Here is an 18,782-nt window from a genome sequence, read left to right as displayed (position 1 = left end):
CTAATTGCCATGTGTGGACTATGCACAATCTGCATGCCACGTGTCTGAACTGGTCCTCATAGGAGGGATTATACAATAAAATTACATAATTCCCAAGTACCCTTATCTATGAGCTAAATAAGATGATTTTTTTGAAGACCACATATTTATAGAGCATCCTTCCTTGACAGCTACGGTGCCTGCCATCTCTCGGCACCGCTCCTTCTTCTGCGGTTACAAGGGGGACGTTAGCTCCAACTTGCCAATACTACCTGGTGTTTATGCACTGTTACTTTGGCTTGAAGGAACCACCACCGGGGGGCTTGAAGCCAGCAGCCAACACTACTGTGGCCATCTCCCCCAGCATGGTGGAGGATAGGGTGAGGAGGGGCGCCCAGAGGAGTCCGGCATGACGCCTGGGACAAAGACAGCATGACACCTGCTGCCCGCCGCCACCACGTGCAAGGTTGCCACTCTGCCCGCCTGTCTGCAGTTGCCGCATCATGGAGCCTGGTGCAGACGGGTGGGCACCAAGTGACGGAGTGGGGACCCTGGGGGGTGCTGCTATGTCGTGTATTCTGGGGAGCATTTGTGTGAGCTCTGGGTGTTCTGTTTCGTCGGGGACACGACTGAGATGCTGCCTTGTCCAGCGTCTTGCCTTCTGCAGTGTCCATCTGGCTGCTTTTTGGGGAAGCCTACAAGCAATACAGCCTGACATCAGGTGTAGGGCAAGTGAACATGGTTTGGCTGAAATGGCCTGGCTGGCCTAATTAGGTCCATGGACTGGAGGCTCCTCACCGCTCTCCAAATCAATGAAGACATCCAGGGATATGAAGAACATTAGGATAAACTTTTTCATGTTGCTGGGCATTGAATCTGGGGCCTTGCGTATGCAAAGTGAGCTCCCCATGCGGAAAGGTGGGAGTTGGATTGCAGCTGAAGGACACAATGTAGCCAAATCAGGAGCCCAGGGCAGCAGTATGATTGCTCACATATCCTTGCCGAGGGCCCAGAAGAGGATGGGTCTGCAACATGTTTGTCCTTTCAAGTACGACTTCCAGGAAAGAAGAAGAGTAAAAGAGCTGCCTCAAACAATGGAACTCCACCAGTCCTCCGGAAGTGACAAAGGCCAAAGAGATGGATTGTACTTATGTATTTAAGTTTAGATTATTTCTTTTGTAATATTGAATTTATTTTGTTTGCTAAATTGTTTCCTTTTGTCTTATTTGAATGTATTGCTATGTTTTGTAAACTGACTTCTATCTCCTACCCCAGTGCTTTTATTTTGATTGCTTGTTGCAAGCCACTTTGGGCACAAGTCACTGTGGAAAGGTGGCATATAAATAAACCCAATCAATCAGTCAATCAGTCAATCAATCAGTCAGTCAGTCAGTCAATAGTTTTCCCCAATTGTGGGTTAGTCTGCCTTTGAACATGGAGTCTTCATATAACAACAGCAGCCATAGCAGAGACTCTTAACAACAGTGCCGGAGTGGAAAAAAACCTTTTCTTATGCTTTTTTATTGGAATGTTATTAATATTGAAATGTTATGTTATTAATTTGATATGTTTTAATTGATTGATAGCTTGTTTTATGATGACTTTAAATGTGATAATGTTTAGGTAATCAATTGGAGTTATTGTTGGATTGTTATGTTTTGAAATGATTTGAAATTGTTATGTTTTTGAATTGATTGCTATTGATGTCATCATTTGCATTTTTGTAAGCCACTTTGAGCATATTTGTATGGGAAAGTGGCATATAAATTCAAGTAATAAATAAATAAGATAAAAAGTAATAGGCACAACAGAATGTTTCACTATACTGTACAATATTATGATAATGATATGATGATGGCCAAAGCTGCAATTAAATGGAACGGAAGAAATCATGTCATTATACGGAAGGGTATGAAGCAGGCACAAAGGCCTTGCAAGTGAGGCTTTCCAATTTAACTTAGTGATAATAAAGTACCTCTTCCTTTCGGGTCTCATGTGCTCTCTGTACAAACCAGATCACTTTTGCTTGCAAGGTCCTTGGGATACATTCAAGTAGAGAGCTGTTGTATTCTATTCCATACACTATTCGCTCTTCAGTCTTATCCAGGATGTCTCCTATAAAGGAGGAAACACACACACAAAACTGTCATTTGTCTTCATCAGGGCCGGCCCAAGCCATTTTGTTAATTGAGGGAAAATGGGATATACTGCAACACACAGGGTTGGTACCGGCTATGGCACCACACAGAAGCTGTCCCAAGCCTTGAGAGGCTTCAAAATACCCAGCCAGGCAGCTGACAGCAAAGGAAGCTCAAGCGGCATGGCAAAGGGGCCCACTCATGCTGGCAGACCTGCAGGGCCGTGGGCAAGCCATGCGAGGCATCCCTTCCTAATCTGCCACCTGAGACAAGTGGCTCAGTATGGTGCATGATAGCTCAGTGTGAAGGCCAGGACCGACCCTATCTCCATGCTTCTAGGAAACACTTTGGCTTTAACTTTTCAAACACAAAAAAACAGCCTCCGAGGGAAGCTCGGAGGATGGCAACAAGGAAGAAGGCCTTCTCAGTGGTGGCTCCCAAATTATGAAATGATCTCGCTGACGAGGTGCACCTGGCACCAACACTGCTAGCTTTTCGGCGCCAGGTCAAGACGTTCCACTTCTCCCAGGCATTTTAGCATGTGTTTTTGAATTGATTTTTAAAAAATGTGTTTTTAAATTTGTATATTTGTTTTTAATGTTTTTAATTGTTGTAAACCGCCCAGAGAGCTTCGGCTATGGGGCAGTATACAAATGCAATAAATAAATAAAAGGTGCTGGACTACGACCTGGGAGACCAGGGTTCGAATCCCCACACAGCCATGAAGCTCACTGGGTGACCTTGGGCCAGTCACTGCCTCTCAGCCTCAGAGGAAGGCAATGGTAAACCTCCTCTGAATACCGCTTACCATGAAAACCCTGTTCATAGGGTCGCCATAAGTCGGGATCGACTTGAAGTCAGTCCATTTATATATTTTTATACAGTAGCAAAACAGGATTCACCAGTGGACTAATTCCTTGAGCAATTTATTATTGTTCTGGTTCTCAAGAGCATAGCAAGTTACTTTTTGTTTTAAAGGAAATGTTGAAAATGGCTCTATTGATTAGAAGCAGCCTCTGCTGTTGTTCTTTTGTAAAAAGTGCTCACAATGCAATACTCGCCTAAGTGCTACTTCAAATATTATTTTTTTAATCTATGCATTCCAAATTTTAAAGAGGGATGTGAATCCCAGTACCTCTTTCTTGGAGGAAATGAATGGTTCCTTGTCTGATTTACAGGATTTTGTAGAATGTGCATACCACAGTGAAATATGGATCCAGCAGAGTTGGGAGTTTGGCGCAATATTTATATGAACCTTAAGAAAATCCATATTAGAGCTTTTGCTCACAGTCCCTCAAAGTGTATTGAAATACAGTACAGTGTATTGAAATAAAGAACAAGAGTTACAGGGGCAGGACAGTGGGCCCATGAGTACAAAGCCCACTCCAACCACAGTTCCTTCCACAAACCACAGTTCCTGCCACAGACTGTGTGTGTTCAGTGTCTGAAGTGAGATTCTAAACATGCTCTGACAGTTGATCTTAAGTGTGAGGATGGGGATGTTGGGGGCAGGGCTTGCACATGTGACCCTGCTGTCTCTTCACATATTTAAACTGAATGTCTGATGAGGCCTAGTGTTTTTTGGGACAATTAAAAATGGTAGTCATGAGAGCTGCCCCAGGTAAGAAACCTGCCCAACAGTTTTAGGGTTTGTGAAAAAGAATCACATAGGGTTGTATTCAACTAAGTCCTACTCAGAGTTTGTTGTTGTTATGTGCCTTCAAGTCGATTATGACTTATGGCGACCCTATGAATCAGTGACCTCCAATAGCATCTAAATCACCCTGTTCAGATCTTGTAAATTCAGGTCTGTGGCTTCCTTTATGGAATCAATCCATCTCTTGTTTGGCTTTCCTCTTTTTCTACTCCCTTCTGTTCTTCCCAGCATTATAGTCTTTTCTAGTGAATCCTGTCTTCTCATTACATGTCCAAAGTATGATAACCTCAGTTCCGTCATTTTAGCTTTTAGTGACAGTTCTGGTTTAATTTGTTCTAACACCCAATTATTGGTCTTTTTCACAGTCCATGGTAGGTGCAAAACTCTCCTTCAACACCACATTTCAAATTAGTCGATTTTTCTCTTATCCACTTTTTTCACTGTCCAACTTTCACATCCATGCATAGAGATTGGGAATACCACGGTCTGAATGATCCTGACTTTAGTGCTCAGTGATACATCTTTGCATTTGAGGACCTTTTCTAGTTCTCTCATAGCTGCCCTCCCCAGTCCTAGCCTTCTTCTGATTTCTTGACTACAGTCTCCATTTTGGTTAATGACTGTGCCGAGGTATTGATAATCCTTGATAAGTTCAATGTCCTTATTGTCAACTTTAGAGTTACATAAAACTTCTGTTGTCATTACTTTAGTCTTTTTGACTTTCAGCTGTAGTCCTGCTTTTGTGCTTTCCTCTTTAACTTTCATCAGCATTCGTTTCAAATCATTCCTGGTTTCTGCTAGTAGTATGGTATCGTCTGCATATCTTAAATTATTGACATTTCTCCCTCCAAATTTTCACACCACCTTCATCTTGGTCCAATCCTGCTTTTCATATATGTTCTGCGTATAGATTAAACAAATAGGGTGATAACATACACCCCTGTCTCACACCCTTTCCTATTGGGAACCAATAGGTTTCTCCATATTCTGTCCTTACAGCAGCCTCTTGTCCAGAGTATAGGTTGCGCATCAGGACAATCAGATGTTGTGGCACCCCCATTTCTTTTAAATCATTCCATAGTTTTTCATGATCTACACAGTCAAAGGCTTTGCTGTAATCTATAAAGCACAGGGTGATTTTCTTCTGAAATTCCTTGGTCCGTTCCATTATCCTACGTATGTTTGTGATATGCTCTCTGGTGCCTCTTCCCTTTCTAAATCCAGCTTGGACGTCTGACATTTCTCGCTCCATATATGGTAAGAGCCTTTGTTGTAGAATCTTGAGCATTACTTTAATTGCATAGGATATTAAGGCAATAGTTCGATAATTACTGCATTCCCTGGGATCCCCTTTCTTTGGAATTGGGATGTATATGGAACGCTTCCAGTCTGTGGGCCATTGTTTAATTTTCCATATTCCTTGACAAATTTTTGTCAAAATTTGGACAGATTCAGTCACAGTAGCTTGCAGCAACTCTATTGGTATGCCATCTGTTCCTGGTGATTTGTTTCTTCCAAGTATTGTAAGAGCAGCTTTCACCTCGCATTCTAAAATTTCTGATTCTTCATCATACAGTTCCTCCATGAATGAATCTGTCATCCTGGCTTCTCTTTTATAGAGTTCTTCATTGTATTGCTTCCATATTCCTTTTATTTCATCTCAATCAGTCAGTATGTTCCCCTGTTGATTATTCAACATCCCTACTCTTGGTTTAAATTTCCCTTTCATTTCTCTAATCTCCTACTCAGAGTAAACCCACTGAAAGTAATGAACCTATGTTAGCCATGTCTATCAACTTCAGTGGGTCTACTCTGAGTAGGCTAGCATTGAATACCATCCAACATATTTTCACAAACCCTAAAACTATAGTAGCTGTCTTTATGGGAAAACCACTGTAGCTATCATTTAGGTGGATTCACCTAAAAGGGCTGATGTTGCCTCCAAATTTCATTATTCTCTTTTTTTTAAAACCCAAACTTTAAAAATGCCCAGCACAAAATCCCCTGGACCTATTTGGCTGTAATTTGGCAGATGTTACCCACTCTTGAGGCCCCACTATTCCTGCAAATTCCATCCTCTTTTGCCAGAAGAACAAAGTTATAGACTTTGTTTTAATTTCCCAAGAAAGGAAAGGCTCTTGTAGAATTCAGCTGCACCTATACCCTTCAGTCAAGCTAAGTGGTTGTAAAATGGACTTCCTGTTTTCACATTCATAAGTTAAATGAAGTCTGAATGGACCAGTGCTAAACAACAAGCTCAACTTGGTTGAATCTAGTCTTCAGTGGTATAATTTTGTTGTCCTGAGGCCAGAAATCAATCTTTTAGCAAAAGATCTTGGAGCCCTTTGCAAACTGTAAAACACATGCCAAATTGCATAAAAAGCTCTTTGTTGGAACAGCTTTCCCTTGCGCTGCATTTAGTGTCAGAGCTGTGATTGTGTTCTTAATGTGCTTCTTGAACAGTAATGTGGCCATAGTGATATCATTTGACCCCATTTCCTGATCTGCTTTTGCCTCAGAAGCACAAGGAGACAAAAAACATGGTAAACTCTTTTCTATTTTTAGAATTATGAACCTGCCACATTCTAATCTGAAGGTCTCTTGGTATAATCCTACCTAAAGTTTCAATGCATGCTTTTTTTTTTACAATTAAATCTAACGATACGTTATATATTATTGTGCCAACGTTCAGCATCAAACTCTTCAGAGAAGTGCACTAAAACCCCAAACAGTATGGAATTTCCTCACGTAACCAGACAAATGTGAAAAATATTTGTGTTGTGAAGTACTTCCCTTCCAGATTCTAATCTGCCCTTCAGGAAACCACTACTCCATAACAACTTTTTCTGGCAAGATATTTAGCAAAAGGTGGGGGATGGTGCTCTTCCTATGTTAATATTTATTGGGTCAGGTCCACAAAATGATGGTGACTGTTCAAATGGTACACTTAGAAAAGGAATGAGAACAATTGGTAACTGAGAATTCTAGGCAGTGATTCATTTAAGGCAGGTTCAAAGATATGAACTTACGATGCTTCCAACCCCCGCTAGCATTCCTGCCTCCCCAGATATTTTTATGGGTACGTATATGTATACGTGCCTTCATGTTAGGTCCTAGAACATGAGATTATTTAACAGAAGCAGATTCATTTGGAAGCAAGGGCCAGGAGTCCAGTTAAAGACAGCTGCTACAAGGAAGACAACTGACAGTTGAAGAGTCTAAGGCAAAGACTATCAAACAGACTAATATGAAAACTGACAGGTGGAGAGAGTAGCAGGTACGTAGGGAGACTGTTTTGGTTTTCACAACTGGCTTGTGGTGCTGATCCGCAACATTCCCTCCCCCTGAATTTTTTCAGATCTGCTTGCAACAGCTAACAAAATTGCTAATGCTGTTGGTGATCTTGGGTTTTCTATTTAAATTTAAATTAGGCAGATCATTGCCTGTCAATTCTGTCTCTTGCCTCAGGTTACTACAGCGCTGACCAAAGATGTTAACATTGATTGTTATCACCTCATTGAGACAGAACTTCAAAGGAAAACACATTGCAGCACTTCAGAGCAAAGCTGTTTAGTTCATACAATGTCAAATTAGCCATGGATTTGTTTTTTTAAAAAAGCCGGTGTCGCTGACAGTTGCAAGCGTTAGTCAAACTGGTTCTGAAGACATACCAGATTTACGGATTCTGAAAGAATTCGGTAACAAATCTGAAAATACCGAAATTCGCCCTCATCTCTACTAGATAGGCAGCGATTCTTAAACAGAGTTTAGGGAGAATACAGGCTAGGCTTAACCTGGAAGGATCTATAGCCAGGCCAATTTAGCAGGAAGCAATTTGGCCCTCATTTGCACATAACCCCTGACCTACAACTCGCATCATCCCTGGTCATTGGCCATGCTTGCTGGGGCTGATGGAAGTTGCAGTTCAGCAACAGCTGGATCAAAGTTTCCCCACTCCTGACCTAAGCAATACCCTGAATCAGACCCCAGCTTTCTGGCTTGGTTTATGACTTTTATTTATTTATTATTTAGTTTATATCCTGCATCTTCCTCAAAAGGAGCCCAAGGTGGCAAATATGCAGATATTAGCTAGAATGATTGCCAGCACAGTCTCCATCCCTGATGTATCGTCTCAATCTAATGTATAGCATGAGTCTTACCAAGAAATTGCTGACCAAAGCACTGCTGAGCTGCATTTCCATGACGGACATCTTGTCTGCGGAAACGTCTAGGGAAAAGAAAAACATACAGATGCTCAAACTTACAAATAGCCAGCTTCAGAAGCTTTCACAGATGTCTGTAAGAAATGTGTACATTCATGTAATCTTTAGCTCCTTCAAATGAAAATGCCCTTTTAGGGGCCTGGATGGAAAATGGCTAGAATTCTGAGGGGGACCCATAAAAGGCACTTCCGGAAATTTCCTTTTTAGAATCCAAAGTGGCTACAAAATGTCTCTAATCTCTGCTAATACTGAAGGACCATTTTCTCCCTTATAAACCCACCCAGCATTCATGATCTTCAGGGACCCAGGCAGCATATAACTATTTAAATAAACAGGAAACCAGACTATCAGGGAAAGCTTAAGCTAGAATCTTTTTCCTTGACATTATTATTATAATACAGCCACAAGAGTGGCTGTATACTATAGTCATCATGATTTTTTTGCATTCTGCAATGTTACATTGAAAATACTCCCCACACCATTCTGCTGCTTCCGATAAGCTCATTCCAAAACAAAACCTTACAAAACTTATAGTCCTCAACACAGAAAAGCTTGCTTAACAACCCTCTAAGTTTTCATGGCGAAACACAAAACACTCAGAGAGAATATACAGTTCAAAGTGTAAAACAAGAGGAGGAAAAATCAGACCCCTGTTGGACTTTTTTCTGTCAGTGGTCTCATAATTTATTGAAATTAATTAAAAATCACCCATGTTCACAGAGTACCTGTAATCCTATTACAGACCTTGCCCCATACTCTGACCTTCATCTTCCGCAGTTTAAAAGTTAAAAAAAATGCCTGGCTGATATTTAATTAATTTAAGAAATTTAACATTGGATTCAATTATAAGTGTGGGTATGCTCAGTAACTGTGAGCCAGACTCACAGCTGCTTTGCTTGGCTAATCAGGGGGCCAAACCAGAGCTTGGAAGTAATTTGTTACAAGTAACAAATTATTTGTAATTCATTACTTTTTTGAGGAACAAGTGGGTAATTCCTTTACATTTTGATTGTAATAGAAGTAGGAGTAATTTTATTACTTTTGTGGAGTAATTGTAATGTTTGCAGCATTACGTTGGGGCATTACATTTTTTGGGGGGAAGCAGGGGAAGTCTTCTGCTCCTCTGATTTGTGGATGAAAATCATGTACCTCAAACTTGGCTTCTGTGTAGCATCATTCTTCGCTCATGCTCTGTGGGTGGGTAGGAGGTGACGAGGGAGGAGGTGGACAGTGAGACGGGGTGGAGTGGAGAAAACAATGGAAATGGACTGCCTTCAAGTCGATCCGGACTTATGGCGACCCTATGAGTAGGGGTTTCATGGTAAATGGTATTCAGAGGTGGTTTTACCATTGCCTTCCTCTGAGGCTGAGAGGCAGTGACTGGCCCAAGGTCACCCAGTGAGCTTCATGGCTGTGTGGGGATTCAAACCCTGGTCTCCCAGGTCATAGTTCAACACTCTAACCACTACGCCACACTGGAGAAAACAATTGTTTAAAAAATGGATGGTGGTGGTGAAGAATGGAGTAGAGAGGAAAAGGAGCTGGAGGGCAAGGACATGGATAAAGGAGGAGGAGGGAGCAGCAGAATGGAGATAAAGAACTGTGGAGGTGAAATATGACAATGTGTGTGTTTGTACACTGTGTTTGCACTTGGCACACAAAGTGGCCTCCACCACCCTCTCTGGCTACTGTGCTGCATTTGCAGTATATTAACTTTTTTGCATCTCGGGAGAAAATGTTTGCTTGGGTGAGTGTCCCTCAGTTGGTGGCAGGGCAGGGTCCAGGAGGTGGTTAAGTGAGAGAGATTATGCTTGCAGGCTGAGTTGGGGGGGGTTGCACTTGGTTTGACATGCAAAGATCTGAGTCGTGGCCTCTGCCTCCCTCCCCACCTCCCTTACCAGCGGAGAGACCACCATTGCTATCTTATGGATAAAAAGAATTATTCTACTACCTCTGTATGTGTGTGTTTATTTTTAATGTTGTTTTAGGCTACTTAGATGTGCAGCAGCCAAGGCCAGCACTCTGTAGGCGTTTTTTAAGAAAAGTAACTGAAATGTAATTGTAGTGATTACTTTTGAGAAAAAGTAATCAGTTACTTTCAGAGCTATTGCAATTGTAATGGTAATTACTACATTTTGGGGGCATGTAATTGTAACTGTAATTTATTACTTTTAAAAAGTAATCTTCCAACCTCTGGGCCAAACCCATACCAGCCATTTATTCCACTTTAAACCGTCATGGCTTCCCCCAAATAATCCTAGGAAGTGTAGTTTGTGAAGGGTGCTGAGGAAGGTTGCCAGGTCAGAAGCATCCCAAACCCTGAGATTTCAGAGGCGGCCCCTAGTGATGTCACAGGGGTGGGCCTGAGTGATGTCATTAAGCATGATACATTAAGCATCAACCACAGTTGCTTGGAGCATACAATTCAAACAAAAACATTTTTTCTGATTGGAAATTAAGAAATCTTGGCTAAAAGATGGAGCCTGGGTAGGCAACATTTAATCTAGCCTACTTGCTTCTTGCAAGAAGCGTTTAAGTGCCCTCAGGCCAAGCCAGTCACCAGAAGCCCATTGTAGGAAGAAAGGAGCCTAATGTTGTAGAGATGTTACATAGGAGCACTCAGGAGTAAAGATGGGTGTCCCTGAAGGCTGCAATTCTAAACACACTTACTAAGCCCCATAGAACTCAAAAGGACTTACTTCTGAGTAGATATGTATGGATTGTGCTATTGGTAAAGCTTGACTAGGGATCCTCTGCAAACATATCCATATCCAAGGAGGGTTGGCAACCCCCTGCCTGGAATGCCCTGCCCCTATCGTTTAACATGGCTGCTCCAAACTTCTTTACAGATTTGACCCTTCACTTCGCAAAGAGGTTTGAGAAATGAGTAAGAGTAAGAAGATACTACCCTTTTCTGTCTACCCTGTGGGCTGCTATGAACTCACTTTGACAGCCAACACAATTCCAGTGAGTAATAATTGACAGAGAGAAATCACACATGGTTTGATCTACCTTCACAGACAGCTGCTTGGGAACAACAGCAATTGCAGCCACACTTCTCAGTATGTGAATTCTCTTTTACCACTAGTGGGCAAGAAACAAACTGTCATGCAACCAACAAGGTGTATCATCAGTTTAAGGGGGTAGAGCTGAGAGCATAGAATCACTGCTGTTGCTTCTATAGATGTAAGGGAGTGAGGTTAAAGGTAAATGAAATGCAAATAGAAAAACAAAAACAAAAAACAGTGATGATTTCCTAAATGTACTCCCATACCAACCACAACAAAATTCCTATGAGTAAGTCAGAACACTCAGCATCCCACAACCAGTCAGGATTCCTAACCAAAAACCAAAACTAAAAAAATCCTGGCATCCAGTGAGCCAAGGTCACAGAAATCCCCATGCAGCACAATCTGTCCCAGGGGCTGCAGTTAATGCAGAATGCTGTGGCAAGATTGCTGATATGAGTGAGACCCTGATAGGGTTACCACCACTAATGCCTAGTGCTTTAGAGTGTTCCAAATGTTTAACAGAATTATCCCAGTAATCTTTAAAACAACCCTGTAAGTTATGTCAGTATCACCATTCCCCATTTGATGTTTATTGTCCTGTGCTATTTGATATCCACATAAAGCCATCAAGAGAGGTGAACTGGAGTGAGGTGTCAACAACTTCCTGCTGGCGCTGAGCTCTGTTCCTCCTTTTCATTTAAGTCAAGCGTGGCAGTGGAAATGTTGGTTCTAAAATCAGCTATGGATTGGTTCATTATTATATAAACTGAAGCTCAATCCAGACTATGAGAAATAGTGGCATGCCCAAGGCCACCAAGCAAGTTAATTGTAGAGGCTAGATTTGAACCAGGAACTTCTTTGCTCACAGATCAGTCATTTTATTGGTTAGCAAGGTGCTTTATAATTATCTATTTTACTTTAACAGCAACCCTATGTGATATGTTTGGCTGAAACACAGGGTCTTGTCCAAGACTACCCAATGAGTTTCATGACTAAACTGGAGTTTGACCCCTTGAACCTCATATTCTCCAAATCTTAACATGATGTGCTGCCCAACACAAAGGATCAATCCCCTTGTGTTGCCTAACAGACACACGTCAGTTACACTGGAGGAGCTGTATTTCTAAATCATGAAAATAATAGGCAATAGCTTCTGGCAATATTTGTGTTGTCTACAACCAACAGCAGCGCAGGCTGGATTTGGCAGATCTCTCCAAATATCTTTGAGTTCAGGTTATGCCAAGCCTGCAAAGCTAAGTCCATTTTCTTTTTGTTTTGGTTTCAGTCCAATAAAAATACTAACAAAGATCATAATCACAATTTATGTTTTTGGCTTCTGAATTAAAGAAGGCTACTTTCTCTTCAGTAGCTTTGTGGCCAGAGGAAATTCAGCCAATACATTTTGCCCTATCCAGGCATGCTCCTTGTAGATCTTAGGAGAGGTGCATTGCCATGATATTGGTGAGTGATTTGTGGGTTTTTTGTGATTTTGCTATTTTATATCATTCTGATTGCTTTGTTGTATTTTTGTATATCTATTGCATATTTCTTTTGTGTTACTATGCTCTTTGGGCCAAAAAGGGTATATAAATGAACCATAACATAACATGATAGAATGAGATCTGCAGTGATTTGTCCTCCTCCTATTGAGAAGAACAAACAGATTGAAATACGAAAACCCCAGAGGGGACATTAAGAACTAAATCAAAATAAATCCCCTGATTTCAACAAAAAAAACTAATCGGTGCTTGGTTTCTTTCCAAGCAAAGGATAGGTGCTGAAAACACTGATTTGAAAAAGTATTGGAATGTCCATCAGCCTGCTTGCTGGATTGCTACCTCATAGTTGGGCTTTTTATATGATTACATAAGTGTCTAATTTGTAATAAAAATTCACTGTTTAATTAATGTGCACATTGTAGGGAACAATGTTTCATTTGCCCAAGTCCAGATGGGGCAATACGTTTTTTAATCACTTCCATGAGTAAGAGCCAAATTCTGTTTGCTTTAAGCACATGAATAATCTCAAATTATTCTGTTGGGAATATTTGCCTGAGTGAAGTTCAGGGAACATGACATCAAGGGCAGCCATGTTTTGGAGATCCCTGCTTCACCTCCTAAGTTTAAACAAAGCCATGTGCTGGCAAGCAGTTTTTGAAACACAATATTTTTAATTGTTCTGGCCAAACTATGAACTTAATCAAAGTTCTTCATATCTTTTTGTATATCAAAATAACAGGGGAAAATGGATCTATAAATCTCTATAATATTATGCCGTGTAGCATAGAATCCCACTATCTAGAAGTATATTTAACAAAATCAAGCTATCACTGGTTTGGAAAAATGCACCTCCTCAAACTTATACATCAGAAAGTGTTTTGACTGCCAGTCCTGAATGGAGCTAACCTATTGATTGTGATAGGATTTAGATGTGTATTATTTTTAGCAACATAAGAAGCTGCCTTGTATTGAGTCAGATCATTGGTCCATCTGTCTCAGTATTGTCTACTCTGACTGGCAACAGCTCTCCAGGATTGTAAACAAGTCTCTCCCAGGCCTGACTGGAGATCCCAGGGATTGCATCTGCAACCAAATCTGCATGCAAAGGCAGACAGATGCTATACCACTGATATATTATCTCCAGATTGCATCCCCATATATTTTCAGTTTAATCCTTTAATCTGGTTTTGTATCTATGCCTCTCTTCTATCTGCCCATAATACTCCATTCATCCCTCCTCATCCTACTTTGCTGAAAACTCATAACTGCGAGACCCCAGATTTAGAAACTGGACTATAAATGCAGTGACAGAAATAGGGTTATTGTTGTTGGAAAATGTGTACTGTTTAATGTGTGGAAATGGAGACATCTCTATGACTATACTGAAGATATATTGAGCTACTTTGATATCACACTGCCGTGAAGTCGTTTCCAAGGATTTGGGAATCATGGAAAAGGAAATACATGTTATGCTTTTAGAAACAGCAACAACCAGCCATCATGCCCCACTTGTGAGCTTCTCAAAGGCATCTTGTTCAATGGCCTCAGACTAAGTAGTTTATAAATTTGTAAAATAAAATAAATAAAATTTGGTGAGTGCTTGCATTAGATGGATCTTGGGATGGATGGATCCAGCAAAGCAATTCTCCGATTCCTATGGCTATCATTTCTTCCAAAGGAATTCAGGGCTCAAAGAAGACATGTCACTGAATGAACCCTGTTTGGAAAAACTTAGGTGTAGTTTCATTAAAACTTAGCATCTTTCTACATGTGGAATAGTAAGAAATAGTAATAAACAGCTCACTCTTGGAGCAAAATATCCATGGCAAAATATCCATAAGCTACAAATTTTCACATATACCATCCTTCCTCCAGGGAGCAGAGTGACATTGTTAAACCTCACAGCAATTTTATGAGACAAGTGACCCTGAGACTAGTTGAAGGGTACACACTGCTCTTTTTTTAGCGCAGGGAGCATGTAAAGCTGGGATTCCTCTCCCGTCCCTTCCAAATCAGTACCCAAGCCATGGTGGCTCTCAACCAGTAGTTCTTTTTTGAAAGCATTCTGGGCTGAAGACAGATGCTGGATGAAAGGAGAGCTTAAGTGCATTCTTCAGATGTGTTTTGAGCCCACCTTCAAACTTGAACAGTCAAACATAAGAACAAACCAAAAGCTGGCTGGCACCCTTCTGGATGTCCCAATCTGCCAGCTCCTCTTCTTTGACGGGGGAAAGCTGACAGGGTAGATACCGGATAGAAATGAATTGTGGGTAATGTCATGTGAACACCGAGCACACTGGATGCAAAATAAATTGGAGCATATACGCAGTCACTTTCTCTTTGTACCATGCTTCAATCCAATTCAGCTGCCCCTTCCTCCCTAACAAGCTGCTTTTAAGGGGGAAAATACAAGGAAAAATAGGTAGGTCTGATCACAGATCTCATGCACTGCCCTATTTCAGGCCAGGCCCAGCTAGATAGGGTCTACCAGCAGTCCAGGGATTGGGCACAGAGGTAGCAGTTCCAGCCAAAGCACAGGCAACAGCAAGGTCAAGCTCATTTATTTATTTATTTTATTAATTGCATTTCTAAACCGCCCTATAGCAACAAGCTCTCAGGGCGGTGTACACAAGGTAAAACCACAATTGAAATACGAACAAGTGTGGATTATAAAACATATTTAAGAACAGAATTAGAATACAAAATTAAAATAAAAATTACAATTACAATTAAGTTTAAAATTAAAATTAAATTAAATTTAAGCTTAAAATGCCTGGGCAAAGAGGTAGGTTTTTACCTGGCGCCGAAAAGATAACAAAGAAGGCGCCAGGCATATCTCATCTGGGAGGGCATTCCATAATTCGGGGGCCACCACCGAAAAGGCCCTAGATCTAGTTGCTGTTCTCCAGGCCTCCCTATGAGTTGGGACCTGGAGAAGGGCCTTAGATGTCAAGCGCAGTGAACGGGTAGGTACATAGCGAGAGAGGTGTTCCATCAGATATCATGAGACAGTCCACAGCAGTTTAGGCAAAGTCTCCAAGAGTACAGCACTGGTGGAAAGCCACTGCTCCAGCAGCTCTTCCAGCCTGATACTGAGGCTTTTGAGCTGGAGCTCCTGGAACCACACCCATGGTGCCATCAGCTGGTATCAAAGAAAGGTCTACTCATGAGAAGGACCTTATTAATGAGGAGGCCTTGACTCCTGAGGAGTCTGGCTCTTCTTATGGGGCAGGTTTCCATCTGCTGTTTAAGGCACCATTGCTCATGTGGGCTCAGCTTCTGAGGCGAAACTCTCCCGTTGCAGGGACAGCTCCCTGGCTACCTTGTCCCAGTGTGCTGACTCTTCTTTGTCCCCTGATCTAGTCGAGTCCTGGGCTTTGCTAAATAGCAGGAGCTCCAGGTCATCATCTGATTATGAATACTCTGGCTGAGGCATGACATGCATTTAGTTTGGGCATGAATCTCAAGATAAGAAGGTGGACTCAGATTCCTCTGAACCTGCTTTGGGCTCTCTTTGTCTACTATGTCTGCCTCTAGCTTATGAAGAATATCTGACTTTAAGTTGTTTTCTTCTACAGTCAGATGTGCCCCATGGTTCAATGTCTGAACCAGGTGAAGTGAATCAATGCTAGGGTTGCCAGGTCCATGGCCTGAGACTGATCCTGTATCTTTAGGAGAAGAGAAAGTCAGCCAAGTGCAGGTGTTCTTGCAACTCTGTAATGGGAAAAACCACAAGGTGGAATTCTCCCTTCCCCCTGCACAACTTTTAAAGATACAAAAGACCTCTTGGAGGCTTGGCCTGGCAACCAAGAGGTCTTCTGTATCTTTAAAAGTTGTGGAGGGTGGAGGGAGAATTCCACCTTGTGGTTTTTCCCATTACAGAGTTGCAAGAACACCTGCACTTGGCTGACTTTCTCTTCTCCTAAAGATACAGGATCAGTCTCAGGCCAAGAACCTGGCTACCCTAATCAATGCACATTGTCAACATGTTGTTGCTTTGCAGTTTAACATTTATTATTCACTATATTTTCTGAAATACATTTTAAAAACTAGTGGAAAAAAACAGTACAACACATCTGACTGTATTAGAATTCTGTACATTAATATATTATTTTATATCCTTAATATGCTAATAAATAATTGGATATTATCCATTAACTCAGTTGCCCTATACAATAAGGTCACAACCATACCATACACTATTAAAGCATTTTAACAGTCATGCACTTCCCCAAAGAATCCTGGGAATTGTACAGAGCTACAATTCTCTGCACCCTTAACAAACTACAATTCCCAGGATTCTCCATGACTGTTCAAGTGGTATAATAGTGCTTTAAATGTATGGTGTGGATGTGACTTAAATTTCCGAGAATCATAGATCTGGAGGGGTCTTGTACATCATCTAGTCTAGCTCCCTTCTTGATGCTGGTAATCCAGAGCTAGAGCACTTTCAGTGGATGGCTGCCCAGACTCTGCTTGAAGACCTCCTGTGAGGGAGAGAACTGTCACTGCAAAAGACAGCTCCTGATTCTGGACAAAATGGAACCATTTCAGTTTGGTACAGAAAAGCTATTGTGCAATTCGATTTTGCATGCAAGATAGGATTCTTACCTCTTTGCCTGTGTTCCTGTTGGATAGTATCTGGAACAAGAGATCCCGTCCCAAGCACAGTAAGGATCCCTTGCTAGGCAGCAGTCAGCGCAGGCTGTCCCATACATGTCACACTGGTGGAACTTTAATTGTGCAACGGCGGACTCGGACCCAACATAAATTTGTTGCTGTAAGGAAAGCACCAATTGTTCAGAATGCCTGAAGGCTCTTCAGCACGTCTCCTTGGCAAGAAGCCACACCTCACTTATACTGATCCATAAAAGCCAGTTCCCAGAGTTCTAAGGCACAGTGGAATATGACCAACAAACAATGCATATTTAGGCACCAGTTTTCTCTTGGAGAAGCATGGATTCCCATAATTGGTAACTTAGCTTTGGTATAGGAAAATAGGAGGGGAAGAGGCAATACATTTCCTGTGTTTCCACTTCTCCAACTCAAGAGTTGGCTTTAGCATATTTCTAGGGCAGGAAAGCCTTGTTATTATGTCTATATTGCAGGTGGAGCAGTTCAGGCTGAGAGATTGGCGGCTTGCCTAAGTCCTTGTAGTTATCTGCATGCCATCTGCAGAACCCCCAGAGAGGATTACATTTTGTGGCCATGCTAGAATGCAATGGAACTATGGAAACTGGCTCTTTGATGTGATATATGATATGATGATGTGGTATATTAGACAGAGAGAATACTGAGTCTGACCATTTTGCTTGAAAGCACTTAAATCCTCCTATCTCTTCAGTGAGTCATGGTACATTCATCATTTCATTCATGAATCAGGATGATGGCTTGCTTACTTTTCAGTCAATGGTAATGTGGGGGTAGAGCATTTAAAACAGCTTAAGACAAGCAGTGGGAGAAAACATCTGAATATTTTGCAGGGAAGCAGAGCATAAGTATGCATTGATATTTAAAATTCCAGACATCACTCAATGAAAACTCAATTTTATACAGCATATTTAGTCACACTATAGTAGCAAAGTCATTTTATCATCCACACAGAGGCATGCTTAGTCTTTCTGGAGTAATGGGGAAAGCAGCAGCAGCCATGATGAGCAATATCAGTAAAAATATAGAGGGAGAAGAGGCAGGAGAAGTAGTGAAGGAGATTCCATCTCATGTGGTAAATCTTCCCAAACAGAAACATTGCTAGATTTCAGATAAATGTTCCGATCCTAATTTTATTTAATGAAATTACAGTAATAGTGAAGTACATGCCTTCAGGGGCATTACTTCTTTAACAAAAACTTTGGTACGAGAGGTAAGATTAACATGGAAAGAATAGGGAGAGGTTCCTATACCACAAAAAAGGAGAGCAGTTCAACATATTTCAGCAAACTTTTTATTCAGAACTAACAATATGCATGTCTGAACTGAAACAACCAGGTCAGGTAAGCCTTGCATACAGATCACTTGAAGTCTTCTTCCAAAGTGCATCCAGGGATGCCTGCCTTGCTTTTTTTCTTTTATCATGTAGCATCTTCCTATAGCAATCTAAAACTTTGAGTACAGTTCTCCTCTCCATACACTCAACCAAGCAAGCAAGGGCAACCACCGCCGCCAACACCCCATGCTTGGTCTCTCTTCCTCTCTCTCTGTCTGCCATCCTCCCCTACATTTGAGTCTGCAGTAAACAGTACTTCCAAGGCACCCGAAACACTGTTTACTATGGA

The 18,782-nt window shown here is 41.4% G+C and overlaps 1 protein-coding gene across 3 annotated transcripts in view; it reads right to left on the bottom strand.

The window, feature by feature from the left end:
* SEMA3E (semaphorin 3E) overlaps positions 1–18,782 on the bottom strand; it is a 264,507-nt gene that overhangs the window by 1,906 nt on the left and 243,819 nt on the right. For all 3 annotated transcript variants that reach the window (XM_061582315.1, XM_061582316.1, XM_061582317.1), the window contains 3 exons: positions 17,119–17,285; positions 7,935–8,002; positions 1,955–2,094 (listed from right to left, as the gene is read on the bottom strand). In XM_061582315.1, the coding sequence (XP_061438299.1) occupies positions 1,955–2,094; positions 7,935–8,002; positions 17,119–17,285 (375 nt within the window). The remainder of the gene's footprint in view (positions 1–1,954; positions 2,095–7,934; positions 8,003–17,118; positions 17,286–18,782) is intronic.

Source organism: Rhineura floridana, chromosome 8 (genome assembly GCF_030035675.1).
Source record: "Rhineura floridana isolate rRhiFlo1 chromosome 8, rRhiFlo1.hap2, whole genome shotgun sequence".
Lineage (NCBI taxonomy): Eukaryota > Metazoa > Chordata > Lepidosauria > Squamata > Rhineuridae > Rhineura > Rhineura floridana.
This window is presented reverse-complemented; position numbering and strand designations above follow the sequence as displayed.